At 55.5% G+C, this 15,936-nt stretch overlaps 1 protein-coding gene across 1 annotated transcript; it reads right to left on the bottom strand.

Annotated features, from left to right (window-relative positions):
- Positions 1-8,429: 8,429 nt before the first annotated feature.
- Positions 8,430-15,342, bottom strand: LOC142598805 (uncharacterized). The gene is made up of 12 exons (XM_075738230.1): positions 14,929-15,342; positions 14,215-14,276; positions 13,628-13,781; positions 13,120-13,376; positions 12,641-12,726; positions 12,301-12,389; positions 12,070-12,187; positions 11,556-11,679; positions 10,620-10,748; positions 10,175-10,320; positions 9,909-10,034; positions 8,430-9,346 (listed from the first exon to the last, which is right to left on the bottom strand). Coding segments are annotated over exons 1-12 (1,371 nt in total). The 5' UTR covers positions 15,008-15,342; the 3' UTR covers positions 8,430-9,345.
- Between the last annotated feature and the right edge of the window lie 594 nt (positions 15,343-15,936).

Here is a 15,936-nt window from a genome sequence, read left to right as displayed (position 1 = left end):
CTTTCCAAGTGTCTTCCCCCCGGTTTTCTCCTTCTGTTTGGGGAAATAATCTCATGGTATCACTGTTAGACACCAAGCACTTAGTTGAAGGCTCTCTTCTTGGTGTCCAGGGGCATTGGAAATGGTGCACGAGCTCCCAGTCACCTTCCTCAGGCTGTCACAGGTATGATGGGGCTGATGGCAGATGTCCGTCCATGTGGAAAGGAATCTGGTGTGGTCAGGAGAGGATGGGGACACTGCAGGTACTCCGGGGTGGGAAGTGAATGGAGACTCAGAAGGTGAAAGACCCTGAGATTAAGTCCCCCCAGGGCAGAGCACTCACTCCAGGTACCCAGACACAAAGACTCTGCAGTGCTGTGGGAGTCCGTGAAGATGCAGCAGGCACAGGGCAGGAGACTGGAGAGATGCAGGAGGAGGCGCAGGGCCAGGACTCTCCTGGTGTCCTGGGGAGCAGGGCTGGCGGGGAGGCAGAGTGGGGCAAAGGCGGTCAGGGCTGGGGATCCCCTGCAGCGTCAATGCAGGAGAGGCCGAGAGTGAGTGGCCTGTGCTGGCACTTGGGGCCAGCTGCAGCCCTGGGGCCGATGGGGAGGCTGAGACCCCCCTCTGCCTCCCAGCAGCTGCTGTGCCCTTCAGAGGGGCTGGGGCTGTGGGGTGAGTGCCCAGAGCTCTGCAGCAGCCCAGACTGCCAGCCCAGACTGGGCTGCTCTGCTGGGCTGTGCTGGGGAGAGGGCAGGGAAGGTGCGGGAGAGCCGGGGAGGGGATGGGCTGGACTGGAAAGTGCCTAGGACAGGAACAGCCTGACGTTATCGGAGCTCTGTGACCATCCAGGGTGAGGACCCGCTCCAGTGGGCACGTAGAGCAGAGCCTGATCTCCTGGAGAAGGAAGCAAGTCATCAGAGGTGCAGGAGAGAGGAGCTGGTCTGTGCCATGTTCCCTGGACACGCTGGGGAAGCTGCCCCAGGGCAATTGGGAGAAACCGCCCCACGCATCGTCCATTTCCCTCTCTGGCCATACACCCAGCCCTGGGGAGGGACCTTTGTTGTGGGGCCAGCTCCGTCCTCCTGCTGGGCTCAGTGCCTGTCCTGGGGCACGGCCAGCCCGGTGCCGTCTCTCTTCTGTCCCAGACCCTGCAGATCCCACCGCACGGCTGACTGCTGACACCTGCATGGGACACGACTGAGGTTGTGCAGGGGCAGGTACTGGTGGGGGGCTGCTAAATGGAGGGCTGCTGCGGGTGGAGGCATGGAGGGCTGCCACGGGGAATGTGCTGCTGGAGATGTTTCCCCACTCCATGAACGCACCCTGCTCTATCTAGTGCCTGCACTGCAGGGCCGGGGGGCCATGTTGGGCAGCAGGGCTTGGCCAGCCCAGCTGAGGAGGTCTCCTCTTCTTGCCCCACACTCTTCAGCCCGCTGTCAGCCTATAGGCATTGCCACAGTGCCTCTGCGCTGGCTGTTGGGTGTCTCCATGTGCCCTGCTCTGAGCCCATGCAGGGACCTGCCGTGGGTGTCTCTGCTGGAGCTGGGCACCATGGCCTGCCTGCACAGTCCCAGGAGATCCTGGACACGCTGCCCTTGGCGATGGGCTGTGATGGTCCTCAGCCCACAGCAGGTTCTGAGCACCAGCCCAGGAATGCTTCCCTGGGGATGAGTGCCTCACGCTGTGCTGGCTGCACGTGTGAGCCTTGGGGGATGTCCTCACACTATGGTTCTTCCTGGTACAAAAGGGGAACCATCGTCTCCCAAAGTGCTTTCAGCTGGGTGGGAGCTGTCAGTGTTGCAGAAAGGCTGGCACACAGAAAGACTCTTTGAAAAAGGAAAATCTTTTCATTGGTCTCTAGTCCTAACCCCTCCTCAGACAGCTCCTGACAGATCAGGTGCTCAGGGCCTTGTCTCAACAAATTTGGAATACCTCCGTTGGCTGAGATCCCACCATCTCCCCTGGGCCCTGCCTCCAGTGTTTGGCTCTGAGGGATTTCTCAAAACAGGGCAGCTCTCTCAGCCTCTCCTTGGACATAACGTGCTCCAGGCCCCGACCACCCTTCTGGCCACTGCTGGAAAATCTCCACTCGGTCAGGGTCGGTCTGGCTGCTGCTGTGGACCAGAGGCTGGATCATGAGCTGTCCTGGTTTCAGCTGAGACAGAGTTAATTGTCTTCCCAGCAGCCAGTCTGGGGCTGTGTTTGGGATTTGTGCTGGAAACAGTGTTGATAACATAGAGATGTTTTTGTTACACAGAGATGTTTTTGTTGTTGCTGAGCAGGGCTTACACAGAGCCAAGGCCTTTTCTGCTCCTCACACCTCCCCACCAGCTGGATGGCTGGGGGTGCACAAGGATTTCGGAGGGGACACAGCTGGGACAGTTACCTCAACTGACAAAGGGATATTCCATACCATATGACGTCATGCTCAGCTTTATAAGGGGTTTGGGGAAGAGGAAGGACGGGGCGGGGGTGGTGTTCGGAGTGATGGCGTTTGTCTTCCCAAGTCGCCGTTACACGTGATAGAGCCCTGCTTTCCTGGAGATGGCTGAACACCTGCCTGCCATGGGAAGTGGGGAATGAACTCCTTGCTTTGCGTTCCTTGTGCGCACGGCTTTTGCTTTACTTATTGAACTGTCTTTATCTCAGCCCACGGGTTTTCTCACTTTGACTCTTCTGATTCTGTCCCCCATCCTGCTGTGGGGGAGTGAGCGAGCGGCTGCGTGGTGCTCAGTTACTGGTTGGGGTACAACCACGACACAAGCTGACCTCACGAGTCCGGGAAATGCAGTCACAGTGAACGCTCCTACACTGCCCTGATGGCTGAAGGCAACTCCCTGAACTGGAATTGTGTAAACTTACCCGTTGTCTCTCAGCACACGCAGTAGAAATGGCTTGCAGCTTTGTAAAGCTAAGAATAAGTGACAAAACCCAGAACAAATCCATTTCAGTTAACTTCTTGTATAAAATTAGGATCTGTCAGAACAGGAATATGTTGGAGCTGTTCGCTGTGGTGGACAAATCGTAGCAAGACTTGGCAAAACATTAAACTGCAACGGACTTCTCATTTAAACAGACAGCTGACGGATGAATAGGTAGTAGGCCATGTGTGCTCCTTTCTCTCTTAACAGCCCTTCTTTGTATATGCCTGGCAGTCTGCTACATCTGCTACACTTGAGAGAGAAATAAGAGTTTTTTATTCCTTTCTCTTAAATTCCAAAAAGGGGGACAGATTCTTTTGGACATAATCACTCTTTCAGTAAGACTCTCCAAGTGCCATTTTCCTCAACTTTGAAGTTCGGAGATCCAATTTTCAGTAATACAGGCAGGCAACTGAGAAATATCTAGTGTTGACTAAAAGAACTGGATATTAGTAATATCTGATAGATCTAACGGACATTGTCCTTGATGTCACTCTCTAGTTATTGCCTCTGTCGGGAGAATGGGGCAGTGAAAGGCAGATGGTGGACTTCTGTGCACTGGAAAGATCTCGAATGCTAGCAAGCTCTAAAAGCCATTCTTGTCTTGTGCAAACTTTCTCAAGTGCAGGTTGTACAATGCGATAGGTAAAACACGTAGGAAGTTGCAGTTTTGATTTAGACGTAATGCAAAGCTATTAAACATAGGCTTTCCTGCTGTATTTGTTATGGAAACGATATCATAAGAAGGGAAATACTAATTATGAATATTTTTACTTGTGACGGGGAAGTTGACAATGCCTATGAACAAGGCAAGGCAAATTAGGTCAAGACCTCGTTACACTTGGAAGTAAACAGCCATGCTGTGGAACGGCTACGAGAGGCTATGTGACAATGTGGTTTCTTGGCATTGTATTTAAGAAAGTGGAAAATGCAGGAAGCGTCAAGACTGATTTCACGTACGCTGTACGGCCATTCGCAGACAGAGGTAAGCCTGTATTTTGCTCTAGGCCTGTAGGGTTTCATTTGTTTTATTCTCATGGAAGTAGCTTCGCACAGTGAGTTGCGCTTCCTTCTGGTATTAGCTCTTAGCTATTTCTGTAGAGAGCAACATAGAGAAGATGAGCTTTAAAAACAGACTATTTGGACACTTTGCCAAAGGAAGTCCATCTGGAACCAAAAGTGTGTGTGTACTACAGTCATACACCATATACCCTATGTGAAGTAACAGTTCGGCAGATCATAGTAAACACACTCACGAAGGAACTGTGTTTCATGAAGTGGACAGTCCAATGTGAAGCCAGGAGATGTCCCTGCACTGCCTGTAGATACGCTTGTCCAAAACGGTTGTCAGTTGCTGCACTTTGCAAGTGGGAATTAACTGTACCAGGCTCTAAAAGAAGTTGCTGATGCCTGTTGACAGCATTTTTCCAAAATTACAGTTTGTGTATGATGTCATCCCAGAACTTTGAACGTCTGGGAGTTGTCATGTTGTAATGACATGCAGTCTTCCATGTAAACCTTCGTCTTCCGTTACTACTTTTGGTAGATGTAGAAATAAAGTAAGATTGCAAGTGTTGTCAGACGATGCCAGAATAAAGGGGTGTGGGGGTGAGGAGGTGTTTGAAAGCATAGGTCTTTGCTATCACCTCTTCACTTCTTCCCAAGCTGGCTGCTCTTGTGCCTTTCAGACGTGCACGTGTGCTGTCAGGCTCATGCCCAGCTATCGCAATGAAGAACTGAGGAAATCAGGTAACTCTTCTAAAGGGACAAGTGTGTTTGCAGAAAGAGTTCTGAACGGTGGACTCCTTTGAACGTTGGTTTGCACTGAGGAAGAGTTTCTCCCTGGTACCCGCCTGAGCTGTGCTCACACAACATGAGTAAATGCAGTAAGACCCGACCTTTTTAGCTCGTGCTTTGGGATACGAGAAAAGCCCAGGAAAATGCATCACAACTCTTGCCCGAGTTTCAGGCCAGGTGGGGTGACTTCCTCAGACTTGCACTGATACCTGTACTGATGCTTGGCCTGTACAGGACATCCCGTGGCACTGTGTTTCAACCTTGTGACAAAAAAAAGAGCTACAACACTAAATTTCATATTAGTTTACAGGCAGGCGAATAACCTAAGTGTACTAAAGGAAGGCATGAAGATTGAGGCAGCTCATATGAAAAGATCTCCACCATTTTTTGCCTGCAGAAACCTGACAGAAAAGAAAGAAGGTATAATCAAAATGTGGCTCGTCTGGCAGTATTTTTTTTTGCTTTTGTTATTACTTGAAGGCATCATTATTTTTTTTAACTGTTGCATCAGCAAACCATGCCAGATGTTAGTCAAAATGCTAGTGGGCTTCCGTGCAAAAAGACTTCTGATGGAAGCTGTCTGAACAGTTCCAGAGACACGGACTCCAGAACTCCATCTATTTCTTCTTTGTTCAAAAAGATCCCCAAATTGGACACTCCCACAGCAGAGATAGGAAGCTTAGCACCATAACCTTGGAACTGTGAAGCAGCTGCTTCTAACTGACCCACAAGGTGAGTGAGGTCAAGGAGCTCTTGGTGGAATCTCTGTGGATCAGAAGCATCTGGAGGGCTCTAATGGCTCCAGGAACAAAAGGAACCCTGGATGGGGTGCTGGGACATCTTGTCTAGATGGAGCTTTTGCCAAGAAAAGTTGCACCAGAGAATCCTTGAGGTCCCTTCCAACCTGGTATTCCATGATTCTATGATTCTGTCAATCCCCATCTTTATTCCTCCTGCTCCCCCTTCCCCTGCACATCGCTCACGGGTTCACACAGCTCTATCGATTCCCGCATCCCTCCCAGGCCAGGGGCCCCCTGGGTCACACTCTTGCAGAGTCCAGGCTGACCTTCCTGGAAGTGGCGCCTGTGCTTTCTCCATGGCCCACCAATTACTGTGAGCAGCGAGGTTCGTTTCTTCTCCTTGGCTCCATGTTTGCTCTGTCACGCCTGTGTCTTGGTAAATTTTGGGTTCTGGCTTCCCCTTTTTCTTTTTTCTTCCAAAAAAAAGGAAACCCTTTTTTGGTTTCCCAGCTGACAGCTCCTGCCCAAACCCCACAGCCCAGGGACGAGCCACAGGATGATGCTGCCCATCAGCCCCGCTTGCAATCCGCTGCCCTGGAGACTCTCAGGTCCCCCCATCCGCCTCAGAAATATTCCCCTGCAGTCGACCCTGCTGAAGACCTGAAATCATAGAGAATCATTGAGGTTGGAAAAGACCCTTTCAGATCATCACACGCAGGGGAAAATGTGACAAAAAATGCAGGGTGAGGGAACAATTCCTAATGTAAAAGTTGGTAATTCAGTGCCTGCCTGGAGAGACAAAACCACAGCCGAGAGATAATGAACACAAAGTCCCACAAAGCTGGGCCACACATGGCGAGGGACGGGGAGAGGTCCGTCCAGTGTCGGGAGCCCATGACCTGCCTTCCTGGTCTGTGATGGGGGGTGACCCCAACAAGGGTGTGGGGCTGGGGGTCCAGGAAGGTACATGGGCCCAGCGTGGGGCTCTGAAATCTCCTGTGAAGCCAGGAGGGCTGAGTCCATGGGGCAGGGAACCACCACCCCTCCCAGAGCGGGGCAGAGGACCCGGGGCTCTGGGCTGCCTGTCCGTGCTCCTCTCCTGCCCCGACACCCCGTTGTGCGATGTGGGGGATGGTGCTCACTGGAGCCCCGGTAAGAACCTGTTTCCCGCTGTGCCTCCAAAGCACCGCGTCCTCCAAGGGCTGTCACCGTCTGCCCCTTGCCTCTCCCAGCCTCCTGGGGGGACACTCCAGTTTGCCCTAATCTGCCCTGATCGGGGGCCACGTGCTGGGTGGGAAGGGGATCTCCTTTACAGAGACACCCCAGGCCTCCGGGCTCCCTCAGCCACTCTGCTCGTGGCGGTGGTGCAGCCAGAGAGGACCCGGGGCACTGGCAGAGGAGAGGGGACATGGACAGGGACACACACCCCCCCCCAGAGCGCAGCTTTGCTGAAGGGGTTTATTGATCATTAGAGGGAAATGGCCCAGGGCTCCCAGGGGATAGTGGGGGGTCATCCAGGGATGATCATCTCCTCCTGCTGCTGGAGGGGGACAGGACAGGGCTGTCACCACCTGTTCCAGTCCCGAAAGGCAGAGCCCAAAATGTGCCTATAACAGACTCCCACCGTGACACCTGCCTTGGTGGCCTCCCCCCTGATTCTTACCCAGACACGCTCAACCCTGTCACCACCATCGTCAAGCTCTACATAGTCAAAGCACTCCCGAACATACAGGGCTACCCCACTGTCTCCCCATAAATCAGCGGTTTAGACCCCAAAACCTGCCTACATCACTGCTTTAGACCCCAAAAGCTCCCTTAGTGGCCGTTTTTCAGCCCAGAAGTTTCTGAAGTGGATGTTTCGCAGACTAAAAGCTCCCCAAGTGGGTGTGTCTGAGCCAAAAATCTCCCTAAACGGGTGTTTGGGAGCCCAAAACCACCCTAAAGGAGGGTGACCGAGACCAAAGGCTCCCGAAATGGTTATTTCTGATCACAAAAAAATTGCTAAAAGCTCCCTGAATTGATGCTTCTGAGCAACCAAGCGCCCTATGTTAGTGTTTCGGAGCCCCAGAGCTCCCGAAAAAGAAGATCAGGATGCCAAAACCTCCCGAACTGAGTTTTTCTGACCCCAAAGCTCCCTGAATGGGTTTTCTGAAGCCCAAAACCTCACTAAATTGCTGTTTCTGAGCCCAGGAGCTGCCGAAATCAGTGCTTCAGAATGCAAAATAGCTTGAAGTGGCAGTTTCTCGGTCCCACAGCTCCCTAAGTGGCTGTTTCTCAGCCCAAAAGCTCCCTGGGCTCCAAAAATCTCCCCAAATAGCTGCATGTGAGCCCAAAATCTCCCTCAATGGTTATTTCTGATCACAAAAAACATGCTGCATTACTGGCTTTAAGCCCCAAAGCTCCCTAAGTGGGTATTTCTGAGCCCAACGCTACCTAAACTGTGGTATTGAATCCCCCTGCTTCTACAGTACTTTTGGGGTAACATTTGTGCTCCCGTATCCACGATAAAGTCGAGTGCCTCTGCTTTCAGGGCCTTAAGGCAGATTAAAAGGTTGTTATTCCTGAAGGCGAGCCTTTCTTGGTTTAGGGACCCTGCTGGCTCTTGTATGGTCCCTGCCACACCTTTCCCTGCTCCTGATCTTCTCCAGCCATTTTTCTCAGCTCCTGTCTCAGGGGACTGTAGGGACACTGCTTCTGCGGCTTAAGCAGCCCCTCCTTTCCCGCTGTTCCCTTGCTTTTCTGCTGGACCATCACGGCTGATTGAGCATAGGGTACCCCATCTATTTGGCGTTGGGGCACCCCCAATTTTAAGGCTTATTGAAACAGCTCTTGACGAGACACTTCCCCAGAGCCCCGACGTGTTTTAATTTGTTCGGTGGTTCCCTGCAAAAAAATCCTCCAACTGTGAGTAAGGTAACAGCATGTGTTAACAGGTCTGCCCATGAACTTGCTCAAGGAGGACCTCAAAAAGTCAGCATTCCAGTTTTCAGCTCTGAGGGAGTTTCTCGCAAAAGTTGATTTACACCCTTATCGCTCGGAGCTGTCAGCCACGGCTCAGGGAATCTCCCTGTCTGGGGAAGACGCAGACAGCCCAGCAGACAATTTTTCTGAACAGATACTTGCCGTGCCTCCCCACCCCACTCTTCCCCCGCCTTGTTTTGGCTCCTCGTGGCCACCAGCTGGTTCCCAAGGCTGGGCCTGGCCAGAGCAGGGAGCAGAGTTGGGGTCTCTGGCGGGGTGGAACTCTGCTCTCCTGGAAGCCAGGGCTGTGGTCTTGGCTTTTTGCCCTGCTCCCTCCCCTCCGCATCCTCAACTCTACCACCTCAGGCTCCCTGCAGCCAAGGCTGCTGCTGGCTTTCAAATCCCCAACCAGTTCTGCCTTGTTCACCAGGGCCAGGTCCAGCAGAGCACCTCTCCTCCTTCGTTCCTCCATCACCCCTGCCAGGAAATGTGCACTAGAAATCTCCTGCATCGCTTGATCCCTGCTGGATTTGTCCGTCCGGCAGGCACCAGAGCGGTTCAGGTCCCCCACGAGGACCAGAGCTGTGAACGTGAGGCTTCTCTCACTGGTTCTTTCTGTGCTGGTTTCCCGGGGAGAGCGCGAGCACCACCTGCATCGTCCTGCCTGTGTGTTGGGATGTGCACGTGTTCGCGCTGTGGGGTGTGCGTGGACTTTATTCCCTCCTGCCCCTGCGAGCAGTTCTGGGATCACATGTCGGGGGGGGGGTGTGTGTGTAATCCCTTTAGATGGATCCATCACCAGGCACAGACCAGCCGGTCCAGATGGGAACAGCTCCAGACCTCTTTATTTTGTCTTTAGAGGTGGATCTTGGCAGCTGAGAAGCCTCCCAGCGCCTTCGCTAACAGCCACCGCTCCCGGCACCTTCTCCTCTGCTGCGGTACCAGCATCTAGTGCTAGGGAGGAAGAAAGAAAAGCGAATGATTCTATGGACGGAGAGAAGGCAGAGAAATCCTGCAGGCGTAGCTCAGGCCACCCATGATGGGATCTGCTTGCGATGAAGCTTCAAGGTGTCACTTCAGTGGGAGAGGCCCCTGATGCCCAAGCCCAGGAGAAGGTCTCAGCTCCACCTGACTCAGCCCCAGGCTGAGTCAGGTGGAGCTGAGACCTTGGATGTCCCGTACAGGTGTCCCCCCTCGGGGCAAGGTGTCTTGGGGCAGGACTCTGCAAGGGAAGGACGTGCTCTCTGTTTGGAAAGGGGAGCGCCAGCCATCACAGGGATCCCTCTGTCTTCAGACAGCACTTTTACATCCCACATGGAAAGCCAATTCTGGGTGCCCAGGCAGTGCCCCTTGGGTGTCAGGGAGGTCCAGCCCAAACCCACCCTCCAAAACCGGCTTCTGCCGCACGAGGGGTGTCAGAGAAATGCCCTCTTTCCCCCCGGGGCTGCCCTCCGTGGAGGGATGGGCCCTGCAGCCGGAGGAAGCACCGTGCCTTTCTGGAGATAGTTACCAGGGGAGCTGCCTCTGCCGCTCTTGATGCCGCCTGTTGTTCTCAGCGACGTGCCTGAAAATGTTCCTCCGCGCTTGGTGCGGCTCCAGCCTGTTGAGGACCTGGACCGCTCGTGGGGAAAGGTGGCTGCGACAAACAGGGAAACAGCATCCCTCAGCCTCTGTCCTACGCAAGCCCCGGATGCAGGGACGGGGGACCTGGACAGCTCTGCGGGGTCATGGCTGCTCGACTGCCCCAGGCTGTGTCCAGAGCCAGCGCACACTTACTCAGGCTGGAGTCTCTTCAGCTGGGCTGCTGCTGCCATCTCCTCTGCTGGGAGAGGGTTTTCCGCCTTCCTCCACCTCTCGGTGACCTCCTTTCTCCTGGGCTGGGCCGGAGGGTGGGGAATCCAAGTGCCTCCAGTGCCGAGTGCCTGCCAAGGAGGAGATGCTCTCAGCAAACCAGACGGCAGACAGAGGTGCCGTTCCCCAGAGGACCTCTTGAAAGGAGCCTGCAGCAGGACCTGGGAGCCGGGAGACTAAGCACCACGTGCCCCTCACCACGGCTGACGGCTGCTTTTGCCCCTCGGATCCTGCTGCCCATCTCTCCCCCACGGGGATGAGCAGGCAAACCCCTGCCCTGCAGCTGGGTGTCAGTCCTGCTCCAACCCCCTGGAGACCCCCGACAGAGAGGGTCGCTGCTGCGCTCAGCGCTGTCAATCACTGCCCGTACCTGGGGCGGCTGGCGGTCCTCCCCTGCAGCCCAGGCTTCCCACGCCGCCCATTCTGCCTTCGCTTGCTCTCGTCGCTCTTGCCACCGGGTCTTCACTTGCTCCCACTCTGCAGACAGCTGCCAGACCTCCTGGAGGGGACGGAAACGCAGCAGCAGCCAGGATTAGTCTCAGCTCCTGGAGGGGCTTCCTTCGGCTCTGACCCATAGTGGTGGTGCCCCTTGCCTCAGCCGGTCGGTCGGCAGCGCTTTGCCCCTACCAGATCAGGGGCCGGGGAGTCACGCCAACGCATGGCAAGCACGGCTGAGTGACCAAAGACCTCCGCTGCCAACCGCCTAGGAAGGACTTGGACATTTTCCATAGCCCCTGGCCAGAATAAAGTGTTTCATGGCAACCTTAGTCTGGAGAAGAGGAGGCTGAAGGGGAGACCCTGATCGCTCTCTACAACTACCTCAAAGGAGGTTGTAGTGAGGTGGGTGTTGGTCTCTTCTCCCAGATAACAAGCGATAGGACAAGAGGAAATGGCTTCAAGGTGTGTCAGGGCAGGTTTAGATGGGACATTAGGAAAAATTTCTTCACCAAAAGAGTGGTCAGGCATTGGAACAGGCTGCCCAGAGAGGTGGGGGAGTCCCCGTCCCTGGAGCTGTTCAAAAACAGGCGTAGACGTGGCACTTTGGGACATGGTTTAGTAGACATGGTGGTGCTGGGTGGACGGTTGGACTTGATGATCTTAGAGGTCCTTTCCAACCTTAAAGATTCTATGATTTGATGATTCTGTGATGCCTTTCTGGGGGTTAGGTAGGGCTTAGATCCGAAGGGGGTGACAGGCAGGTTACAACGAACGCACGCCAAGGGATCCTTTCAGATCGGCTCTCCGCACAAAGAGGCTTTAGCCGAGTCTCAGTGGCGCGGTAGCAACAGCAAGGCAGAGCACGTACCTGCAGCACTCTCTTGCAGCCTTCGGAGGACGGGATTGCAGCGGTGGGCCTGGCTGGAGGAAATGGCTCCTGCCTGCCTGCCTCCTTGGTCTTGGGGGAGCTGCCTGGACATGGGGGGAGCACGCTGCAAAGAGACACCAGGAGGAGTCGGCATGAGCACGGGGCAATTGGGTCTCCCACTTGCAGCGGGTATCAAAGCTCCCCAGGCTGGCAGAAGAAGCGGGGGAGGTGGGGCCGTTTCCCATGGCAAGGGGGAGCCTTTCCTGAGCCCCATCGGACGGATGGCAGAGGACTGCACCTCAGGTCTGTTGTAAGGGCAAGCAAAGTGATGTGGGGTGCACTCCACATCCGCCACCTTCCCCACTAAGGGGCCTGCGATGGGGCAAACAAGCTCATACAAAGCATGGGGCCTGTGCCAGGGACCTTCCCCAGTCCCTACAGCCAGTCTCCAAACGGGATGTCTCTCCTGCATGGGTGCAAGGGCCCCTTTCATCTCTTCCCACAAGGGTCTCACCTGGCAGAAGTCTTCTTCTCCATGTCTGGCTGCCCGGTGCCTGGCCCCTGGCTTGGCAGTACGGGCAGGGAGAGCCTCACCCGCCTCTGCAGCAGCTTGTCAGGACACCCCTGGGAAGCTGGGAAAGGAGGAAGCTCTTCAGAGCAGCCCCGTGGGGAGTGCGTTTTAACGGGGCTGTGGTCACCCAGTGTGGGGCAGGGCCCACCTGGACAGCGGGACCTGTTCCCGTACCTCTGCTGGTCCTGTGCTTTCCTGCAGCCTTCTTGTGCCAGGTGGAGAACGCCTTGGCCACCGAGCTGCTGATGACAATGAACCGAAACCTGGAAAGCAGATGGGGACACAGGCGTGAAGAAGGGTGACCCCTGCCCTCTGCAGCTCCCCAGCACTAATCCTCCTGACTGTCGTGCGAGGCATGGCATCCCTTGTCCTTGGTGGCCACGCACAGGTTTTGTTGGCAATCTGCCCCCAACACCAGAAAACACACGCGTAGCCCCAGATCAGCGTTATTTAACCAGAAACCAGGCACTTCAGGACTTCGGTTGGTCGAGGGCTGCAGAGGAAAGGCACTCACCTCGGGAACGCTTGGGCAGGTGCAGCCTGCATCCCCCGAGCGGTGGTTGCTCCACCGGAGACCTTGGCACCCGGCATCCACAGCCTCTGCAAAGTGACACGGAGCTGTTAGAAGGCTTCCAAGGCAGTTCTCTTTTGGCTCCCAAAGGAAGCAGACCTGTCTCCCGCTCCAAAAGAAAGCCACTTCTCCAAACCAGTCTTCCAAATCCTCCTCCAGGAGCGTTAGCCCTTGCTCTGCTCTGGAGAAGCTGCACAGCAAACGCTGAGCCTGCGCAGTAACAGTGCCGGGCTTTTGGCAGGGCGAGGACCCAGAAACTCAGCAGAAACTTTCTTTGCTAATGGAGAAGTCAGCGGGGGCGAGCGTGGGGAAAGGTGTTTGACTGGCCTGCCACGTCCAGGCTGGCCGAGGGCGATTGGGTTGCTCACCCTTCCATAAGCTCCCAAAGAACGGAAGCAGCCCTCAAAACCTGAGCAACTTACCGTGCGAAGCAGCGCAATCCGGCTGGCCTTCCCCTCCAGCCCCGTGACGCAGTCGTAATAAAACCGCATGCACAGGACGTCGTCTTTGCAGGACAGAACGCCAATGTCCTTGAAGGCGAAGGCGAGGCGCCGCCCGTTCTGCAGTTGGAACGAGTACAAGCGTATGGTCTCTCGCACACACTCCGCCACCACGTGCTGCGGGAAGCAGGTGGCTCGCGACAGCCACTTGTAGTTCAGCGGCTTGATCTTGACGTTGCCTGCGAGGAGGAGGAACATCGTCACTGCCGCAGCAGGCCAAATTTCCGTGTAAGATTCGTAACGACATGCCAGGGAAACGGTCGTTTATAAAACAGCTCTCGGGGAGTGGTTTGTTTTGGGGGAGCTCAAGCTGTCCCCTGACCTTTGGAGGCCATTCCCGACATCTCCCAGCCCTTTCCAAAGAGCAGAGAGCACACATCCTTCCCCAGACGTGGAGGGGGAAAGTGGAGGGTGGCCACTGCCTTCTCACCAGGGATAACCACTGTAGGGAACACCAGCTCCTGCAGATGTAACGCATCGATGTCCGGCTGGAAGACTGGTCTTCGAACCGCATACGCCTCTTCGTTGCCCTGCAATTGCTCTCGGACCACAGCGAAGGTCCCAAGTCCTGTGAGCAGGACACCCTGCCCAGGAAAAAAGACAAAAGGCTGATGATGGGTGAAGTGAAAACTTTGGAAAAGGCCCATGTTCTCCATTTGTTTTCTTGCCCTCCTCAAAATACTTGCTGCCATCCCTTGGCCACAGAAAATCCCAGACATTTCCAGCCCAGGGAATACACCTGGGACTGATTCCCAGCCGTTACCCTTGGTATGGACCCAGCATAATCCCCCGTCTCTCTGCTTGGTCTCTCCACTCTGACCACAGGGAAGAGTGAAGCCCCATCGTGCACTGAATTCTTTCTCAGACTAGGTCCGGACTTGATTTTTCTCCTGGCTGACCAAGCAGCAGCTGCGGGTACATGAGGTTGTCTCGGTGTGCGGCCACGATGCTCAGGGAGGGATCGCTCCCCAGCGCCCAGGCTGTCCAGGACAAAGAGAGACCAAGAGGCCAACCCACCTTGTCCAGCTTCATCTGTGCCAGGATGTACGCGGACACAGCGTCCCAGATAGCCACAACCTCTGGAAAGCAAGGGAAAGAGGTGTCAGGCTCCAGGCCAGCCAGCTCAGTGTCTCTCGGCAAGGGGGCTGTGCCCCCATTTCAGACTGCCCGCCTTACTCTGCTCCCGGGGCAGGGCTGGAGCAGAAGAGGGGACGTGGGAAGGGCTCCGGATCAGGGCTGTGGCCACCTAACGCCCAGAAAGGGATGGCACCCCACAGCCCAGGATGTGATCTGCCAGCCTGGCACCACAAGAGGCTCCAGAGGGAAGGAACAGAGGTTCTCCCAAAGGAGACTAGTTCAAAGTCAAGGGCTGATTTACAGCAGAGGCGTTTCCAGCTGGCTCACGAGAGCCCTCTGAGAGCTGAAGGACCCCCCAGCCCCTGGGATGCAGGACCCCTTTTCATCCCAGAGCCAGAACCCCAAGAGGTACCAGCCCCCAGGGAAAGCTGGCCCTGGGTGGCCCCCCTCGCCAGGGCACCAAGCCATGCCCATGGGAGCCTGGGGGCTGCGGGCAGCCGGGAGTTCTGGTCGCTACATTGTCCCCCGAGCCCTGTGGGACCCTCGGGCAGGGTTCTCGTGGCAGCCCCCAGCCCTCTCCAGCCACCCCCCGCAGCTTTTGACAGCGGACAGCCCCAGCGCAACCCCTGGGGAAGGAGCTCCCAGACCCCTCACCCTTGGTGGAGAGCCGCAGGAGCGTGGGGAACGAGCTGCTCAGCTCCAAGCTGACGGCCACGGTGCAGCAGCCCTCCATCGCGCTGGCTGCTTGCCCTCAGCTCAGGGAAAGGGATGCTCTTCGCAGCTCCTCTCCCAAAACTCCTCTCTGACGTGCCCCTGCTCTGCCTGTCAGCGAGGGTCCCCCAGCACAGCCCCGCTGCCTCCTGACCCTGCTCCTGGCTGTGGAGCAGCTCCGAAGGGCAGCAGTGGAGAGCCCCTGAGCAGGGCCCAGCAGCTCCCAGGCCTCGCCGGGAAGTGCCAGCACCGACGTGGCGCTGGGGAGACCTCCCTGTGATGTGGGGCATCCCCCTGTGACATCAACCTGCGTCATTTGAAGGTGCATTATGACGTCAGGAGGGAGACAGCACAGCTGGGGAGAGAGGAGAGAGATTTCACCTCTTGTCCAGGGAAACATTCATCCCTTTCTCCCCAGTCCTGTTCCAAAATCCCCGTCTGCCCCCTGCACCAACATCTTTTGGCGGGGACGGAGTTCATTTTCTCCGTAGCAGCCTATACGGTGCCGTGTGTTGGATCTGTGACCAAACCAGCCCTGATAACACACCAACGTTGTAGCTATGGCTCAGCAGTGCTTCACAATGTGGTGGGTTGATCACCAGAGCCGCTCCATCACACGCCCCCCTTCCTCAGCTGGACAGAGGAGAGAAACTAGAACGAGAGGCTCGTGGGTCGAGATAAGGACGGGGAGAGATCGTTCCCTAATTACTGTCATGGGCAAAACAGGCTCAATTTAGAAAAGAAAATTAATCCAATTTATTACCAAGCAAAACAGAGGAATGAGAAATAAAACCAAATCTTAAAACACCTCCCCCCCAGCCTTCTGTGCTTCCCCGGCTTAAATTTACTCTGAATTTTCTCCCTCCTCCCGCCCCAGCGGCACAGGGGGACGGGGAATGGGGGTTGTGGTCAGTCCGTCACCCGGTGTCTCTGCTGCTCCTTCCTCCTCAG

The sequence above is a fragment of the Balearica regulorum genome, chromosome 31 (genome assembly GCF_011004875.1).
Source record: "Balearica regulorum gibbericeps isolate bBalReg1 chromosome 31, bBalReg1.pri, whole genome shotgun sequence".
NCBI lineage: Eukaryota > Metazoa > Chordata > Aves > Gruiformes > Gruidae > Balearica > Balearica regulorum.
This window is presented reverse-complemented; position numbering and strand designations above follow the sequence as displayed.